Below are 19,066 nucleotides of genomic sequence, written 5' to 3' on the forward strand. Positions count from 1 at the left end.
GACAGTCTGCTTTTTGGCACAGTTTCCAGGAATGTGCCTCATCAAAAGAGGGACTTTCTGTAATTTGGTGGGAAGACTTGATTTGATAAACCCTTATTAAGCACCTACCAAATAAAAGTCACTGTGGTAGGCGTTGGGTAGAAAAAGATTTAAAAACAACATTGTTCTTCTCTTCAAGGAATTTAAAAAGAAATGTGCACATAAATAATTATAATAGATTAGAACTCAACTTTTTAAACTGTGGATCATGATCCCATATGTGTCTCATAACTGACTGAGGATCACAAAGTGTGCTTTATTATCAGTAAACATTTTGATTTGTATAACTATTTTATACATCTATATACCCAGGGTCACAAAAATTTCTCAGGCAAAAAGGGAATGGGAAAAATTTAAGAAGTCCTGGATTACAGCAAGATTGAGTGTAGAAAAGAGGTCAAATGAAAAGAGTGATGTAGATAGCAGGAATTACTTTTAGGGGAGAAGATGTTAGAGGAAGTGGTCCCTGGGCTGTTGCTTGATGAAACCAGGAAGAATCTAATCTGTTCAAGGGAATTCTACGCCAATGTAGAGATTGGAAATGGCGTCAACCAAGCAAGTAACCTAGCTTGGTTGGGACATAGAGTTAACAGGGATCTTAGAAACCACCAATTTAATTCAAGAAACATTTATTGAGACAATTGTTTTATTTTGCACAGTACAAATACAAAGTTATTGGAAGGTGAGAGTGAGGTCATGAATACCCAAGGGGATCAGAAAAGATGGTTCCTGAGCTATGCTTTTCTTGAGGTGAGGGAATTCTATGAGGTAGAAGTAGAGATAACTTCCAGGCACAAAGGACATGAGTAGAATAGGCAGGTGTGGGGGATAGGTAGTCTGTGCAAAGGATGTAGGAGGGAGATTAGTCACCCACCCTGTACCTGAAGACCTCTAGAAGGGAAACTTCCAAGGCAGCCATTCCTTTTGGACCTCTTGAATTGTAAGGAATGAGCATTTATTAAGCACCCATGATGTGCCAGGCCTTGTACTATGAACAACAGATGAGAAGCATTTTATTCATTATTCTAATAAAATTATAATCCAACATTTTCCATATTTTCCTCTTTAGGAAACAATGCCCTTGAAAAAATTTTGTGGCTAGTTTTTTTTCTTTTTTTCTCTTTCATTCTTTTTCCTTTTAGTTCCCTTTCTTTCCTATTTGTTATTTGTTTAATTATGCAGTGTTTGGCAGGAGACTATTGTCCCCATAGAGCTGTGTTGAACTGGCATTGCCATGCCAGTGGCCCATGGGTAATTAAGAAATCTGGCTATGCTCAAAAAGCTGGCTTTATAATTTCTGACACCTGGTCTCATGATAGCCACCTGTTCATTTTCTCTATTCCTTTTCTTAGGGCACTCAGCATTAGAAAGTGCTCCTTTCTTTTTGACTAAGTATATTGGCTAGGGGAATGCTATAGACTTAGTGTGTCTAACCTTTGGCCAATTCTTTCATAAGAACTTTATGCACTAGATGGAGAAATGTAGATTAGCTGACAGTAAAGTTAGATAAATTTGGAACTGCTTGAATAATCAGAGCCAAAATATAGTGATAAGCATATTAATATCAGCCTGGGGAGGAGAGCCCTAGCAAATGTTATCTCTGTTCTATTTAATATTTTGGCCTAAAGTGACCTAGAGATAGGTATAAATGGCATGCTTATAGCTATTCAGTAGAGCGTGGGCCTGTACTTAATAAGGAGAAAAACTTCACGTAGTATGAAGTAGAGAAAGATTCTGATCTCCCTGAATAAAGGGAAATACCCACAATGGAAAAAAACCATAGAGCTTTCAAAATAATCATATGATAAAGACCAACCCATGAGTTCCAAGATTCATTATCGGCTATATATTCATATCCAAGATTCTTGAATGGCAAAATTCATATCAATGATATAAATACAGAATAGGGGTTATAGGGAATGATTTATTAAGTGCTTACAATGTGGAAGCACAGGGAATATAAACATAAGCCAAAACAAAAACAATCCCTACCCATAAAATGCTTCCACTCTAATGGTGGGTGTCAATTTATAAAAGGAGGCTGAAAGATATTATTGGGAGGTAAAGATCCAGTGCTGGAGACATTGTAGAGAAAATTCAGCAGTCTATAGTGAGCCCTAAAGAATTAAGAACATTGCTGGTCCAGGAATTCTCTTTCTAGGAGATTCCAACCTGTGAGATGGAGAGATTGCAGAGGTGGGGAGTGTTTCCATTGTATGAAGGCCTGGAAGGTAGGGAGCTACTGGAGGGAAGAGGCTCCACTTAACAGCAATGCATATGAAAAATCTGAGGTTTTAATAGATTCCAAAGTGGGTATGAGTCAGCAGTTTAACGAGACAGCTAGGATGTAATAAAAGTACAATTAATTTCTTTTTCTTTTTTTTAAATTATAGCTTTTTATTTACAAAACATATGCATGGGTAATTTTACAGCATTGACCATTGCCAAGCCTTTTGTTCCAACTTTTCCCCTCCTTCCCCCCATCCCCCTCCCCCAGATGGCAACCCGACCAATACATGTTATGCATGTTAAAGTATAAACTAAATACAATATATAAACATAACTTTTTTTAAAGCCTCTTTTTTATTGCCTATTGAATTTTTCAAGAGCCTCAATCTTTAGACTTGTCTTTAGAACTTTGGTATTACCATTTTTATCATTCTATTCCAATTCCATGCCAGACTTCTGTATTCATCTTTGAGATATTTGTTCTTTTAAAAATCTAATTGTGTCTATCTGCCAGCAAGAATTCAGAAGTTTTACTTAGAAAACCATAGCTAAAACTTTGTCTTTTTTTTTTTTTTCCCTTGAGAAAAATCACAGAAATTGAAGAACAGGGATTGAACCTTAAGCAGCTTCTTTGTAATGGAATTGCCATCCTGTTTCTTTAGAAAAAAAAGTCTAATCAGTTGGCATCTCACTACTCAGGCCAAAATGCCTGATGAAGCACCAAGAAGGCAGGAAATGCTCCTCAGAAAACAATTTCCAAATAACCCAAAGCTTTCTGTTGTGTGAATAACCCAATGAGTCAACTGTTTGAGGGTGCCATTCTATCTCTTAGTTTCCTGTGTTCTGAGGCTTTCTAAGAGAACAACTTTGACGCCTAGTTCTGTTTTTAACATCAGAGGCACAGTTTTATTTTTTGCAATCAAAGTTCATCCTGATCTTTGGAAAGTGAGAAAAATAAATAAAAAAAAAAAAACCCAACAATCAAAAAACATCAAAACCTTTTTGGCACCCCAACCCCACCAAAGCTTTAGGGTAATAATAGTAGCTTATATTTATTTATATAGTTCTTTGGAGTTTACAAACTGCTTTACATAAGCTATTTCTTTAATCTTCAACAACTTCTAGCTATTATTATCCTGAGTTTCTGAAACTCAGAAATGTTAAGAGTCACAACAACTAGTACTTTTTTGAAGAAAGAAGATTCCAATTTCTTATCTGCTGCTCTTGTGGTTTCCAGAATCCAGATACCAGTACCTGGAATTGTTATCTCTTCTTGAGATCAGATGAGATTGATACAAGGAGACTGAGAAGCCGTTGTGTTCTCTGACCTCCCCCCTCTTCCCTCTGCCTCCAATTTATCTCATTCTTAGTCTGTAATACCTGTGTCAGAAAGGCTGGCCCACAACTCCTTCAAGTGTCACAATCCACAACTGCAGAGGCTCTTAAAGAATTGACCTGATCCCAGACATGGTCCTTAACATCAACTCAAGTTTTCCTGATTCTAGGTCAGACATTTCCTGTGCTTGGGCCTCCTAGATGCTTTCCCCTTTTCTCTTTCTACTCTCTTTTCTCTTGTTCAACAAAACCATGAACTATTTCAGCTTCTAATTTTGAGGAGAATTTCCCAGCCAACCTTGTCTGCTTTTCTGTGTGAATCTTACTCTTGCCCTCCGGCACGATCATATCACATCTGAAATGTGCTCATTTTTTCTCTTCTCTGTGTCTCCTCTTCTTAACTCAATTCATTGCTCAGTTCTTGTCATCTGCTTTGTGATTTCTTCTGCTGAATCCTAAAAACTTTTCTTAATCCTCATCATCCTTGATCCCTCTGCTGCTTTTGATGCTTCTTTTTAGATATCTTTTACTGGCTTCATGACCTTTTCTCCACGTCCTTTTTCTGTTTGCCTAACCCCTCTTTGTCAATCTCTCTGATGCTCCATCTTCTTCATTAATTTGAGTGGCTCCTAAGACTGTCATGAGGCTTTTCTCTGCTCTATGTACACTTTATCCTTTGTGATCTCATAACCTCTAAGAGATTGGACTTCTGGGTCACTAGTTCAGGCTGATTGTCTTTTGCCTCCACTGCCATTGAAGCAATATGAGATCTCAGGGTGCTTATTTTCTTGGGACCAGCACTGGGTCCATAAAATCTGCAGAGACTCCTGAGTTCAGCATAACTGTGACACAATTCTCACATAGCTCAAGGGGAATCAAAGATGGATTGGGGAACTATGGGGTTCAGGGCTAGATGGTGATCAAAGAGTCTTGCTGCCCCTTGAGCATGATGACAAGCAGGGCAGTCTGAGTGGCTTCTGGCCTCTGGAATCCAGTGGTAAAGGTGGGCTAATTGTCACTTTGTACCTTGTCAAACTCTTCATTCCCTAGGGCAGAGCTGGGAGAGAGCTGGAGGAGCTGACACATTCTGGCCATAAGCAAAGGCAGGACTTGATCTGCAGATGCCCCGTGATAACTTCTGAATGATCAATAACTACATCTTTGACTGAAAAGGAGTGGAACTGAGCTCCCTCCCAAACTTAAAGATGATAGAAAGAAAGAGAAAGAGGGAGGAGAGTAGGAAGAGAAAGATGAAGTATGAGAAATTGATTTTCTATGCATAGGCACTGCACTAAATATTGTTATAAATACAAGCAAGCAAAAGTCCGTGCTCTCAAGCATCTTGTTTTCAAATGAGAGCTAGAAAGAAAGGAACAGGAGGGAAAGGAACTTCACCTGTAGTATGGTATGGAGTTGGCAAGAAGTAGATCTACCAGATGGGAGTATTCCTTGCCTAATCCCAAACTGGGATCTAGAAAGAGCACTCTCCTAGTCCTTTTCTTCTCCTAATGGCACCGATGAATCTCGTGTGTGAGGCAGCCAAAGTGATTGGTTGTTGTCCTTTGTTCTCAAGGAGGACCAAATTGACATCACTATGTTAGAGTTGAATCACAGTGTGTCCGATTATGGCTGATCAGACCAATACAAGCTCAGAGTGTTGGACACAATGTCCTTATGAACATTTGGGGGCTCCTCTGATCTTTCGCATCTCACGTTTCTTTTGGGCTAATTCAATTCTGCTTTGTTTACAGAGCACAGCCCCTTCTCTGATGAGGGCACACATGCTGGGCAATCCTGTAACAGTGTCTCCCTTATTATATAATTGATTCTAACCTTGAGAAGGTCATTTTGGGAGTCATTTTTTCTGACCATCTTGTAAGTGCCTGCCCTGTATGAGTTCTCTACAAAATAATTTTTGGGCGAGGTTACATTTGGCATCCGTACAATTGTTCCAGCCCAGTGGAATTGTGGTCTCTGCAGTAGAGCTGCAATGTTTGGCAGCTTAGTTCAAGAAAGGACCTCAATTCTGGTATCTTAACCTGGCGAGTGATCTTCAGAATCTTCCTAAGACAATTCACGTGGAAGCAGCCAAGTAGGCAGTACACCTCAGCTTAACCATCCTGACGACCATTTTGGGCCAGTCAATGGAAAAATCCTCTGGGGTGGAGCTGCATAAACAACTTGAACTGGGCCAGAACCCCAGCCCACTTGACCAAAAGGGTTTGGCAACCATTGTTCTGAGGGACTTTAATCTGCATGAATGAATTCAGTCATGAGCACCAAAATACATTTACTATAATCTACATTAAGGCCGAGCCAGATGAATGTGTTCACATTAGGGGAAAGGAATTCATTATTTTCACAGACTGGACTTCTGCATTCAAAAACCTTTTTCAGTCAGACTGAAGATTCAGTCCAAATTTAACTGCTAGAATCCTGTTTCTTTGTTTTGTCTTGTTTCCCTCCCCCTCCTCTCATTTTCTTATTTTCTCTCTTCCTCTCTCCTTTCCTCCCTCTCTCCCTTCTTTCCCAGTGGAAACATATGGAATCCATCTTTGAAATGCAGTGAGTTGTGTTTCACAGGAAGTGAATGTATATAACATCATCATGGGCATATTCTGTCTCATAACTTTTGCCAATTTAACTAACATTGAAAGAGGAAATGTCATAGAGTAGTTTTATTATGTAGTTTTAAGTGCCTCTAAAAAGACATGGGCCTCCTACTTAATATCTAACCTCAGACATCTAAAATTTCCAAATAGCATGTGGTGTAATAGAAAGAGCACCGTGCTTGAGATTCCTGAGATTCCGGAGCTCTGAGTGCTAGTCCTGACCTGTCATGAGTAAATGTGTTATCTTGGGCAAATCACTCCCTTCTCACATCTCCTGTTTCTTCTCTTCTGAAGAGATTGGATAAGATGATCTCTTTAGGTCCTAGCTATAAAATTATATTACTCATATTTCTGAGAATTATATTTCTGGGAAAGGTAACAGCTAAGACATTAATATATATTAGCATTGATGAATTTATTGAATGATGAGAGGAACTTAGGAGAATGGCCAAGGGATGGAGAGGGCTCAGCTCCTATTAGTTATATTAATTCTATGACTATGGGCAACTCACTTGACTTCTCAGTTCCCATAGGAATCCCTCTTTGATTTAAAGTTAAAGATGAATTGAAGATGCACAGATGAAGGGAATTTCCACACTGGAAATTCACACACACACACACAGGTTCCAGCTAGTTTTTCTTAAAAGGTTATTTGTTGTCTATTGTTCTTGAGTGGAGGGAAGTGTAGGTCTTAAAGGAATGGGACACATATTAGATGGGACAAATCACTTTGATAAGGGTAAAGTCTATAAGGTGGAGTAAGTAAATTGGCAAGGTCTGGAAGATGGAAGTCCTAAAGGCTAAGGGGGAAATAAAGTGCCTACTGAGTAGCCCACACCCCCCAAGATACCCATATTCCTTGGCTTTAATAGGGATCACCCTGACTCCTTAGTAATATCAGCAAGAGGACTGTCACCATTACTGTAAGATTACTATTTGTAACTTTGAAGGTGCTGGTCATCACATACTAACATTACAACATTCCTAAAGGAAGGGCATATCGCTCTGTAGAAAAGGGGGGGCTTATTCTTTGACTCAGAGTAACAGATATAGGAGGGAGTGTCTGTCTCGTTTTGTCTTCTCGTTTAGGAACCCACAAAAAGCAGAAGTGGATGGAGCAGGATACTAGTCATTTCTTTCTTCCCCATATTGTCAGATAGAAGTTCCTAATTTTTCCTTGTCTCTTTGAGGTGTCAAGTCATTTCTCATTTTAGCCTTGCTACAAATAGCCAAATCCAACTATCTGGAACTATTTTACAGAATTTGGTCTTATGACTCTCTTTATGAGCAGCTTGGGTAGCTGTTGAGATCTTGTTCAAGACATAAAATTGTTTTTCTAGTCTTTAAAACCTTACAGAGTTATAACTACATTTAAGAGGGACTAGTGTCATTTTGCACAACTGTTCAGCCAGCCTTTCCTTTTCCTTTTTCCTGTTACATAACAATATTTGGAGAGAGAAATGGAGACTGTATTCTGTTCTGTGCATATGTTTGTGTGTGTGATGTTGGCGCTTGTTAACAAATTTTTTTTCTTTTTTTGGGTTACCTTTCATTAGGAATAGTGGAATCTGTGCAAGGAACTGCTTTTGACCTGAGGAAGCCAGTGGAACTTGGAAAACACATAGAAAAGTTCCAGATTAATGGTTTTGACCACAACTTCTGTCTGAAAGATACAAAAGAGAAGCATTTTTGTGTGAGGTCAGACATCTTTCATTCACTCTGGGAAAGATCATCACTTCCTATCGTCCTATTTTACTGAATTATTTCCCCACCATTCTAGACACAAGACACTAGACTACAGGAGACTAAAGGGGAACCATCCCTCCCTTTGGAAATCATGTAGGATTTGGATTGAACAAATCACTATACTTTACTGGGCCTAAGTAGCCTGGATTGATATTATGATTTCAGGATTTAAAATATAGAATTTGAATCTCAATCAGCTTTATGCTCTCTGGTTTCCGAAGACTTACAGAAAATAAGGTAGCATTTTTAACTCAAAAAAGAAATCGCTACCTTTCTATTGTTTCTCCAAGTCCTTGAATCTTTTTGAGAAGTGTTTCCAATCTAGCCAGTGCTCTATCTCATTCCTCCAAGTTTATTGTGATTAGGATGATTCTTCAATCCTGAAACAACCTTCATGTAGGGGCTATTCTGTCCTCCCCCAGGAGACTGGAAGCAGGGGCTAGGGAGAAAGATACCCCAAATTATTTTCTTTTTATTTTTCATATAATCTGTTTGTATCTATATATGTACACATTGTTTCTTCTGACTTAAATTGTAAGCTCTTTAAGGGCAGGTTTTCACTTTTGTGTCCCCAGCGTGCCTAACATATCTTAGGAACATGAATGTTTATTTATGATCAATTAATAATTCTTCCAATATGTGAAAACTTTGTTTCATTTTTCTGCCTGTTGCCTGTATGTCTCCATTAACTCTTATCTTTGTTTACTGCCCAATTCCTTGTCTCCCCTGCTTCTCCTTCCAGACCCATGCTTCCCAATAAGTTGACTCTTTCCCCCACACTTTTACTAATCTAAAACATGAATTATATTTATATATTTATTTATTTATTTGTTTGTTTGTTTGTTTGTTTATTTTTAATTTTTCCCCCCTCCCCAGCGTCTATCATCCTCCCAGTGGACGGAAACTAGAATTATACACAACCCAGCCTGGGGTTCAGTTTTATACAGCCAATTTCCTAGATGGAACACTGAAGGGAAAGGGGGGTGCTGTGTACCCCAAACACTCAGCTTTTTGCCTGGAGACTCAGAACTGGCCAGATGCAGTCAATAAGGTAAGTCAAGTCCATCACAGCTCTTCTCCTTGTTAGTCTCTGCTAAGACAAGGTGTTAAATTGGTTTTCTGGTTACTACAACCCTAAACAGTTATGACTATGGTAAAGGAATTGGTATCATTTTGCCCAGAGAAAATGAGGCTGAAACGGGAACTACCCAAAATGTCCCTTTGCATCCTTTTCACACACTACTCCCCCTCACTCCAGCCAGACTGGCCTTCATGGTCAGGAATACCTCACCATTGTCATTTTAAGAAGGCTTTATGGCTTGGCTTCCTAGATAAAGAGCAGGAAGACATAATCCTGGCTGTCATTTGATTTTATAACTTTTTTTAAGTTTGCTTTATACAATTATTAAGTGGCAGAGCAGCTACTGACCTGTGTTAGTATAGGGATTTTACTCTAAACCAATGAAATTGCCAGTCTGATCCAAGAGTATTATCATTACTGTTGTAACCCCCGAGTCTGGGTGTCTAACTGGTCTCTTTTCTTTACACAGCCGAATTTTCCTCGTATACTCCTCTTTCCAGGGGAAGAGTACAACCACACTACGTGGTTCAGTTTTTCTGTGGCTTAAGGAAGTTCACGTCAGGCCTACTGGATGAAGAACATGAACAGTGGAAATCTGTCTAATGCCTCTTTGGTGACCAAGGCCCTAGGTATCCCCTCCATAAAATGGGAGGATATAAAAGTAATCGGCTAGATTGAAGTAATCAAAGTGCTAATTACTAGATTAATTAATTCAGATTCTTAAATACTGGTAATCTTTTAAAATGACTAACTTCAGGCTATGCTTAAAAGTCAGCTCTGTTCCCTGTGCTAATAAAAGTAGCAAGAAATAAGGAACACCATTCACTGTAATCCAAATCTCTCCCCCTACACTAGGAATAAGTAAGTAGGAACGTTAGTACTCTGAGGGCAAAGAGAGCTAAGGCTATTATTGTTGGTAGCCCATCAATCTTTAAATCTTGTCTTTATATGTCTTTCTTTTCCCTCTCTTTTTCCCTCTCTCCCAAAGCCTATTGTGGAATTCTAAGTGAAGAGTTTCTGACTCCTTTTCTGAGTATGGTTTCCTTTTTTTCTTCACTTGCCCTTTGTAAAAATTGCTCCAAAATAGCAGAGAGATCTGAGCAAGGGACATGAGATACTTGTACTTTTTATTATCTGCCTTTAATGTGGTAGAGATAATTGGTTTAACATCAACCACTAAAAGCCAGCAAAACTTGAAATTGTAGCCCTCTGTAGTCCATTTTAGTATGAGGGAATTTCACTAAACTAAAAATTTAATAGAGATGACCTGTTGGAAGTAGACTAAGATTTTAGTTACTTCCTATAAGTCTGGCTGCCCGAAACCTTATTTTCTAGAATAACAGAAATGCCAGTATTTGCATTGTGTTAATGATTTTTAGTATGATAGAAATATCAAATGACTTTGTTATACACTCATGCCCATTCTGAATAAAATAAAATTCTGCACATTGAAAAGGAACGGATTCATTTTTTCAGTCAGTGGATCATTGTCCTTGGAAGAATTAGCCAAGTCAAAGGCATGTGGTTGGTTTCAGTCCTCCCATCCCTGTCCAAGTGCCAGTGTTTTTCTAAAGAAAAGAAATCCTATTAGAATATGCTTCAGTGAATCACAGTCTCCTATATTCACTTCCTATCACCTGTTGTGGTGAAATTAGAAAATAGTCCTCTCTTAAAATTCAGTTCTGTGTATAATGTTTTCAGTAACTGGACTATAAACTGGATGATGAGATGATCTAGAAGATGTAGAGTCTGCTTTAAAGGAGATATTATCTTTTGGGGGAGGCTAGACTAACACACTTAAAGAAATGAGAAAATTTTTCATCTTTTTTTTTAACAGGCATTTTTTTCTTTCCCTCTCAGCCTCCTACATTGAATAAAGAAAAGGGGGAAAAAAGTTTCTAATACATATGCATAGTAGAGAAAAACATGGACCCACATTTAACACCACATACTAAGATTAGATCAAAATGGGTCCAAGATTTAGGCATAAAGAACGAAATCATAAATAAATTGGAGGAACATGGGATGGTTTACCTCTCAGACTTGTGGAGGAGGAAGGAGTTTGTGTCCAAGGGAGAACTAGAGACCATTATTGATCACAAAATAGAACATTTTGATTACACCAAATTAAAAAGTTTCTGCACAAACAAAACTAATGCAAACAAGATTAGAAGGGAAGTAACAAATTGGGAAAAAATTTTTACAGTTAAAGGTTCTGATAAAGGCCTCAACTCCAAAATATACCGAGAATTGACTTTAATTTATAAGAAATCAAGCCATTCTCCAATCGATAAATGGTCAAAGGATATGAACAGACAATTTTCAGATGATGAAATTAAAACTATTTCCACTCATATGAAAGAGTGTTCCAAATCACTATTGATCAGAGAAATGCAAATTAAGACAACTCTGAGGTATCATTACACACCTGTCAGATTGGCTAAGATGACAGGAACAAATAACGATGAATGTTGGAGGGGCTGTGGGAAAACTGGGACACTGATGCATTGTTGGTGGAGTTGTGAAAGAATCCAACCATTCTGGAGAGCAATCTGGAATTATGCCCAAAAAGTTATCAAAATGTGCATACCCTTTGACCCAGCCATACTACTACTGGGCTTATACCCCAAGGAACTACTAAAGAAGGGAAAGGGACCTATATGTGCCAAAATGTTTGTGGCAGCCCTTTTCATAGTGGCTAGAAGCTGGAAGATGAATGGATGTCCATCAATTGGAGAATGGTTGGGTAAACTATGGTATATGAATGTTATGGAATATTATTGTTCTATAAGAAATGACCAACAGGAGAAATACAGAGAGGCTTGGAGAGACTTACATCAACTGATGCTGAGTGAAACGAGCAGAACCAGGAGATCATTATACACTTCAACAATGATACTGTACGAGGATGTATGCTGATGGAAGTGAATTTCTTCAACATAGAGAAGAGCTAATCCAATTCCAATTGATTAATGATGGACAGAACCAGCTACATCCAGAAAAGGAACACTGGGAAATGAGTGTAAACTGTTATTTTTACCTTCTGAATCCAATTCTTCCTGTGCAACAAAAAATTCGGTTCTACACACATATATTGTATCTAGAATATACTGTAATGTATTTAACATATATAAGACTGCTTGCCATCTGGGGGAGGGGGTTGGGGGAGGAAGGGAAAAAATCTGAATAGAAGTAAGTGCAAGGGATAATGTTGTAAAAAATTACCCATGCATATGTACTGTCAAAAAAATGTTATAATTATAAAATAAAATTAAAATTAAAAAAAAAGAGAGAAAAACAAATTACTATATTGTCCATGTCTAAAAATATATAATTGTAAGACAGCATATGATTTAAGAAATGCAAACAATGTGTCTAAGGCTCAGGATATAACCCCATTTTGTTCTCTATTATGGGATCTTGGCAAAAATTTTTTTTAAAAATGCCATTCCTCTTTATAGAAAACAAATCAGAATAATTCATCCAAAACATAGGAGTTGTGTATTGCCTCCCCAAACCTTACTCCCAGATGGTGGCAGAAGTAATTCTCACCCACTTTCACCTTACTTCAATATCCTTTCTGTTATCAATTAATTCTCACCTCCTGCTTTTTGTTACACTACCATCTATGATCCCTGAGTCCCAATATTATGAAAATTATTGGACCCTAATCTGTGACAATCTACTCACTTCATTGCTCATTTGAAGACTTGCAAATTCAGTTATGATTTTTCCTTTTCTCTAAGGAACTACTATCAGAATATTTGCAGACGTACACAAGAGTTCTTAAAGGGAAGAAATTTGGGAATCCTAAATGGGAATAATAGATAGCCTTCCAAGTATATAATATTCCAATAAGATAGAACTTAGGGGTTTAACCAACACTTTCCACAAAGACAGAAGTTTTGGTATGGTGATTTTCCCTACCCATGTTTTAAGACCACTTGAACTTTTAACTCAACTGATGAAATGCCAGAAAGCTGACCACTGGGAGCATATGTTGAGTGAAGATTTCTTATGGTGCTGGAACCTCAAAATAGAAATCAAGCAAAAGGGAATATTCTCAAATAGCACTGGAAAACAACACTTTGTCCTTAACCCAAATTAGGAACCTATAAGGAACAGGTGCAACTCAAGACTCGGCTTTCAAAACCCAGCTGCCACCAAATAGCTGTGGTGACATAAATACCAGCACCCCACCATTAGAAATCAGGATACTCACCCTCTGCCCAAACTGGGCAGGATAGGGGTTTCTCTGTAACATAGTTGGATTTTTAACTCTGTTAGAACATTCCCACCCACACAAAATGCTTTTAGCTACTGAATATTACAACATGATGTCCAGTTACCACTCAAACAGGTGGTAGGTTGATTGTTGAGCTAAGCCCAAATTTTAGTCCCAACTTGCTCCTCCTAAGTTTGAGGCTAGGGCAGTGGAGTTAGTATGGGCCGTAGAACAAATTAGCTTTTCCTCTAAAAATATGTGAATGTTTATCACTATGCAAATTCAATCTTTGGCTCTCTTGGCCCTGAGTATTTTCTCAATTCTTCCATCAGTATAGAATGCTGGAATTGAGCATATCTATATAATTTGCTGAAACATGAATTAGTTTTAACTGTCTAGAATTCAGGTAGCTAAAACAGCTACTAATAGAAGAAAGGTTTTAATTTAGTAATATTCAAATATAACCACATTGCATGATTTTTTTGGGGGGGAAAAAACACTCCAAACTGCAAATATAGAGTCCATGTTGAGGAGGGATTCCCAGTTGGTAAGGTCCTTCAGATACTCCTATTTGTGGATGACATTGTGTTGTGCATCAATCCCCAAGATATTCCTAATCATTCAACATCTGAGAGTTGACCTGTCCATCTACACAGAAAAGATCAAATGGATGGAGAATTTCCATTGTCCACATTTCAACATGTATTAGAGGAGGCATCCAACATTTGCATATTGCATACACATGCAAATACAGAGTTTGTATGTATCTGGGACAGAAAATGCAGATGGACAATAAGTTGGGCCCAGAATTGAAAAGGAGAATAAGCTGGAATGCTTTGGGGAAATTGCAGAACCTTTACTGACCAACTTCCCTCACCCCTACTCCAAGTTATAAAAAACAGCAAATATCCATCTTTTCAATTTGCCTTTGTTGTTGTGTGTCAGTGAGGCCTAGGACACTATTGCCTCTGAAAAACTAAAGGTGACTATCCCTCAGAGGTATATGGTGGGTGTGAGTGAGCAGACTACAATCAATAAGGAATAATTAAAAAAAAAAAAAAAAAAAAGAAAGGACGTCATTAAAGATTATATTCCAGAAAGAAGATGGGCTATCATGATGATAGCAAGAGATGATGGGTGGATAGCCATAGAGCTCCACTGGTACTCTTGTGATTGCAGCAGAAAGAGAGGAAAGCCTCCAGCATTTGAGTGGACACCCGAAGTGAAAGAGATGGTCAGGAGTTGCACAAGCTTGAATTGATGACAATGTAGAGTTATGTAGGTGTTCTTTTTAAGGAAGTGATATCTTACCATATTGCCTGTTGAACAAAATATTAAGGCACATACACAAATATGTGAAGCAAAACTTAAGCATCATGAATATATATATATATATAGATAGATAGATAGATAGATAGATAGATAGATAGATAGATAGATAGATAGATATAGATATATATTTTGGTATATCTACAGAGAGAAATCAAGCTTTTCTTGTTTACTTTTTTACCTCTTCACTCTAGAGCCATGGGTAAAATCCCTTAAAGCTAAAGTACAGCTTATGTCTAGAGTCTTTCTGAAAAGGATGAGTTCTTTCTAGAAAGGTTTTCAGTAATTTATATATTAAGTAAGTATGTATTAATTATGTATTTTGTTTAGTTGCTTCAGTCTTATCTGACTCCACATAACCCCATTTGGAATGAAACCTTGGAGTGGTTTGCCATTTCCTTTCACAGCTCATTTGACAGAGGAGGAAACTGAGGCAAATAGGTTTAAGTGACAGGCTCAGAGTCACATAGTAAGCGGGTGAGGCTGAATTTGAACTGACATAGGTGACTCTTCCTGACTTCAGACCTGGCACTCTTATCTATCGCCAGCTAGCTAGCTATACATCTTACCACCACTATCACCATCAGGAGGACAAAGGACTCAATCAAGGGATTGCTTTGTCAAAGGGAAGAGTCTTCCTCACTGAGTCACATATGTCATTGGATCTTAACTGGGCAGGTAAGCTCAGCTCTAGACATGCTTTGTGGGATGACCCTAGACCTATTGATTTTGTCCTACATCTTACGACTCATTCTTTCAACTTTTAGACCTGTTAACTTTCCTACATCCTATTCTTTTCTCAACTTTTCTTCCTCTCGCCTCTTTTTGTTAATCAAGTGTAAGGAAAAACAAGGAAAAACTGGGCTCCTTACCTTCGCTTTCTTATCATTCACTACTCAGCTCTTTGCTATTTGGCTTCTGTCCTTATCACACAATTGAAATTGCTGTTTCCAAAACACTGGTGATCTCTTAGTTACTGAAGCTGAATACTCAGCCTTTTTTACCTGGCATTTGGTACTATCGAATGTACTCTTGTTGATATTCTTTTCAAGGTTTTTGTCACTTTTCTATTTCTTTAATTTCTTCCTGAATTCTTCCTATCTTACTCTTTCTCCTTTGCTTTATCATCATCTACATCACATCTCCTCCTCCTCCTCCTCTTTTATTCCCTCTTTTTTCTCTCTCTCATCGGCTCTCAGATAGTTAACTATTATTTCTATACACCTGATTCATATATGTACATATTCAGTCCCACTTTCTCCCCTAAGTTCTGTTCCTGCATTTCAAATTGCCTGTTAGACATTTTAAACTGGGTGTTCTTAAATTCAAAATACCCAAAATTAAATTCATTCTTTGTCTTCAATCTCTTCCTTCTTCTAGATTGTTAAGAACACCACTATCTATGCTGAGTTCCAGGTTCTTAATAGCATCATTTTCCTTGACATCTCACTCTTCCTCACTCCATGTATCTGTTATTCTTTTGTCTTTTGTTCTTAAAGAAGACCCTGAGATTAGGGAGAAGATACCATCACATGCCAGTGAATTGGATTTAAATGAAGGAGGGCTCACTTTCTCCTCCCAAATCATCTGGATCCAGTGCCAAAAATATAGATCAGGATGACTGGATATGGTCCTGGATGCAGGAGACCTTGGGTTTTTTAAGATAAGGTCTTCAAGAAGTCTCAGTTTGACTGAGGCAATGTTCAGTCAAAGAAATGAGGTAGAGAATGGCCTCTTTTACCTAATCAAAAAACAAACAAACAAAAAAAAACAGAACCCTATCTATTTGGGAGGGGAAGAATCTCAGGGTTTCTGCCCAAAGTCAAATGCTATTTCCATTCCCTCTGAGGTGACCAAGTGGGACTTAATTTGGGAATTATTGTTGGCCAATCAGTGAGAACTTGAGTGATTTGGGTATAAGGCTTAATGACTAGATTTTCACACACACACATATCTAATTAGTTGTCAAAACTTAGCATTTCTACCCAATTTCTCACATCTTTTCTTCTCACTTGATTTCCACCTCTCCTTTGCAATCACCTCTGGGTTGGTATCCCCACTTCAGATCACTCTACACACTATTACCAAAGTTACTTTCCTTAAATGCAGATTACTGTCATTTGCCTGCTCAATCAACTTCAATGGTTCCTTTTTGCCTGTAAGATTAAATATAAATTTGCCTATTTAGCTTTCAAAGTCCTATACAACATGTTCTCAACCTAGTTTTCCAGCCACATTGAACACTAGTCCCCACTTCTTACATTCTGAGATCCAGCCAAACTGGTTTATCTGCTATATTCCTTACCCAAAGTACCTAGAAACCTGGACAGTATGTTAATGTGCCATGCCAAGAAACTGAATTGTTTCCATTTGAATTGTCTTTTAAGATCCTGAAGATCACATGGCAGGATAAGATACCAGACATTGAGTTCCTTTCATGAACTGAAGTGCCAAGCATTCAAACTCTATTGCAATAAATGCAAGGGACTGGCAACTCTGAGTGCCAGAGATACCCATTCCAAAAACACTATTTTATGGAGAACTTACACTGGGCAGGTGCTCACATATGGTGGTCAGGAAAAAAGCAAAAAAGAACACTCTCAAGTTCTGTCTTTGGAACTGACATGGGAGGCACTGGCACAAGATCACCTGACATGGTGTGCCCTTTTCTGATGAGGACTGTGTTCTATAAGCAAAGCAGAATTGAACTAGCTCAGAAGAAACCTGAGTAGTTTTCGTATGGACCATTTGTGTCTGACCTATGGCAGAACTGGACACACTGTAGCTGGACTCAACATCGTGATGTCATTTTGGTCCCCCTGGAGAACAAAGGATAATCATCTCCATGCATTTAAATTCCCTCTTCTCCTTTTCTTGAAAGTCCTTCCTTACTGCTACTTCACAGAATCCTTTTCTTCAAGCTGTAGCTTAAGTCCTGCCATATACATGAAGTCTTTATTCTCATCCACCCCCGACTGCTACTGTCTTTTCTCCAAAACTACTTTATTTGTATATACATCTATTCTCTTATTATGTATTCTGTACATGTTTAGAAAGGTACAATTTTCTCTTGGTTAGACTATTAACTTCCTTGCAAATAAGATAATTTCCTTCTTTGCACTTGCTGGAGCCTGACTAGAATTAGGTCTTAATAAATGTTTGTTGATTGACCAAATGTTGTGTCCTTATTGATGTCTCTGCTCACTACTGGACATAGAATTTTCCTGATCTCAGTTTGCTGCCAGGTATTTATCCCACCTACAAACTTCCAGGCTTCATCTCTTCAGGGCCACCTGCTGGCCAGCCTGCCAAGGTGTAGTAACTGGAAAGCCTCTCCTGGCAAAGGGCAGCTTGAAAGCTCTTTTAGTTATAGCCAAAAGATTAAGTCGAATACCAGTAGACAAAGTTTGCCCTTAAAAAACAAAACGTCCTCCTCTGTGTCTGAGGCTAAATTTTAGTTCTTTGTTCCAGATTAAAATAGAATAATAGATTTAGAATTAAATTTGACAAAAGAGAAAACAGATGCAGAGAGATTAAACATTTTGGCCAAGGTTAGAGAGTTATATAATAAATGACAGGTCATTTGACTTCAAAGTAAGTGTTCTTTTTTTAAAAAAAACCATAACGCTTTTCTGGAGGAACTTTCACCTTCCTGATTGGTGACTGCCTCTCCCCAAAATCCTGGCTTCTTACACAAACGATTTTGTGTCAAAAGATAAGCAAAGAAGTTCACTCACCTGTTTCCTATTCACGAATTTATGTATTAGTTAACAGAGAAATTGTTCTTGTCCGGCCATTGAAATATAAACTCCCTTGTTAAATATTCAAAGCCTTTTATAACCTGCCCTCTTCTACTTTGGGAATGTTGGATTCCAAAAGTATATTAGGGTTATGAGCCAATGTAGTGAGGCGTCTCAAAGTCAAAAAGCAAACATTTTATTTCACTGCTAATAGCTAAATCTAGATTTTTAGTAAGGAAAAGGGGCATACATAGAGAAAAAATTTCTATTTTATAAGGAAAACATTTTCTTTTTATAAGGGAAAAATAACCTGGAAGGGTTGGTATCTTATCTTGACTTTTTGATTGGATACAGTAGCTGTGAAGTCATGATTTTGTCAACATAAAGAATTCAGCTAACAATTCTGCCAGAGACCCAATCCAGTGATAAAAATCCCCTTATGGAATTAAGGTCATGATAATCAGTGCTTCTTCCTACCTGGCTCTGGGAATACCTTAGGTTGTAAAACTAAGGCTTTCTCCAGATAAAGCCTCCCTAGTAACTTGCTGAATATCAAAGAGCTAGGGATGGACATTCATCACTACCTTTCTAGTCTTCTACCTTGGTATTCCCTCTGAAGCATTCTGGATCCAGGGGCACTGGGTTCCTATACACAGGCGCAACACTACATTGTCACTAATTGTCCCCCTTCCTGAAAAAAAACTTCCCTCATTTCTACCTCTTGGCTACC

General features: G+C 38.1%; 1 protein-coding gene across 1 annotated transcript in view; it reads left to right on the forward strand.

Moving 5' to 3' along the window:
• GALM (galactose mutarotase) overlaps positions 1-10,497 on the forward strand; it is a 48,440-nt gene extending 37,943 nt beyond the window's left edge. The window contains exons 5-7 of the mRNA XM_074286622.1: positions 7,772-7,913; positions 8,838-9,012; positions 9,512-10,497. Of these exons, the coding sequence (XP_074142723.1) occupies positions 7,772-7,913; positions 8,838-9,012; positions 9,512-9,589 (395 nt within the window). The 3' untranslated portion in view covers positions 9,590-10,497. The remainder of the gene's footprint in view (positions 1-7,771; positions 7,914-8,837; positions 9,013-9,511) is intronic.
• The last annotated feature ends 8,569 nt before the right edge of the window (positions 10,498-19,066 follow it).

This window comes from Sminthopsis crassicaudata, chromosome 2 (assembly GCF_048593235.1).
Source record: "Sminthopsis crassicaudata isolate SCR6 chromosome 2, ASM4859323v1, whole genome shotgun sequence".
In the NCBI taxonomy this organism is placed as follows: domain Eukaryota; kingdom Metazoa; phylum Chordata; class Mammalia; order Dasyuromorphia; family Dasyuridae; genus Sminthopsis; species Sminthopsis crassicaudata.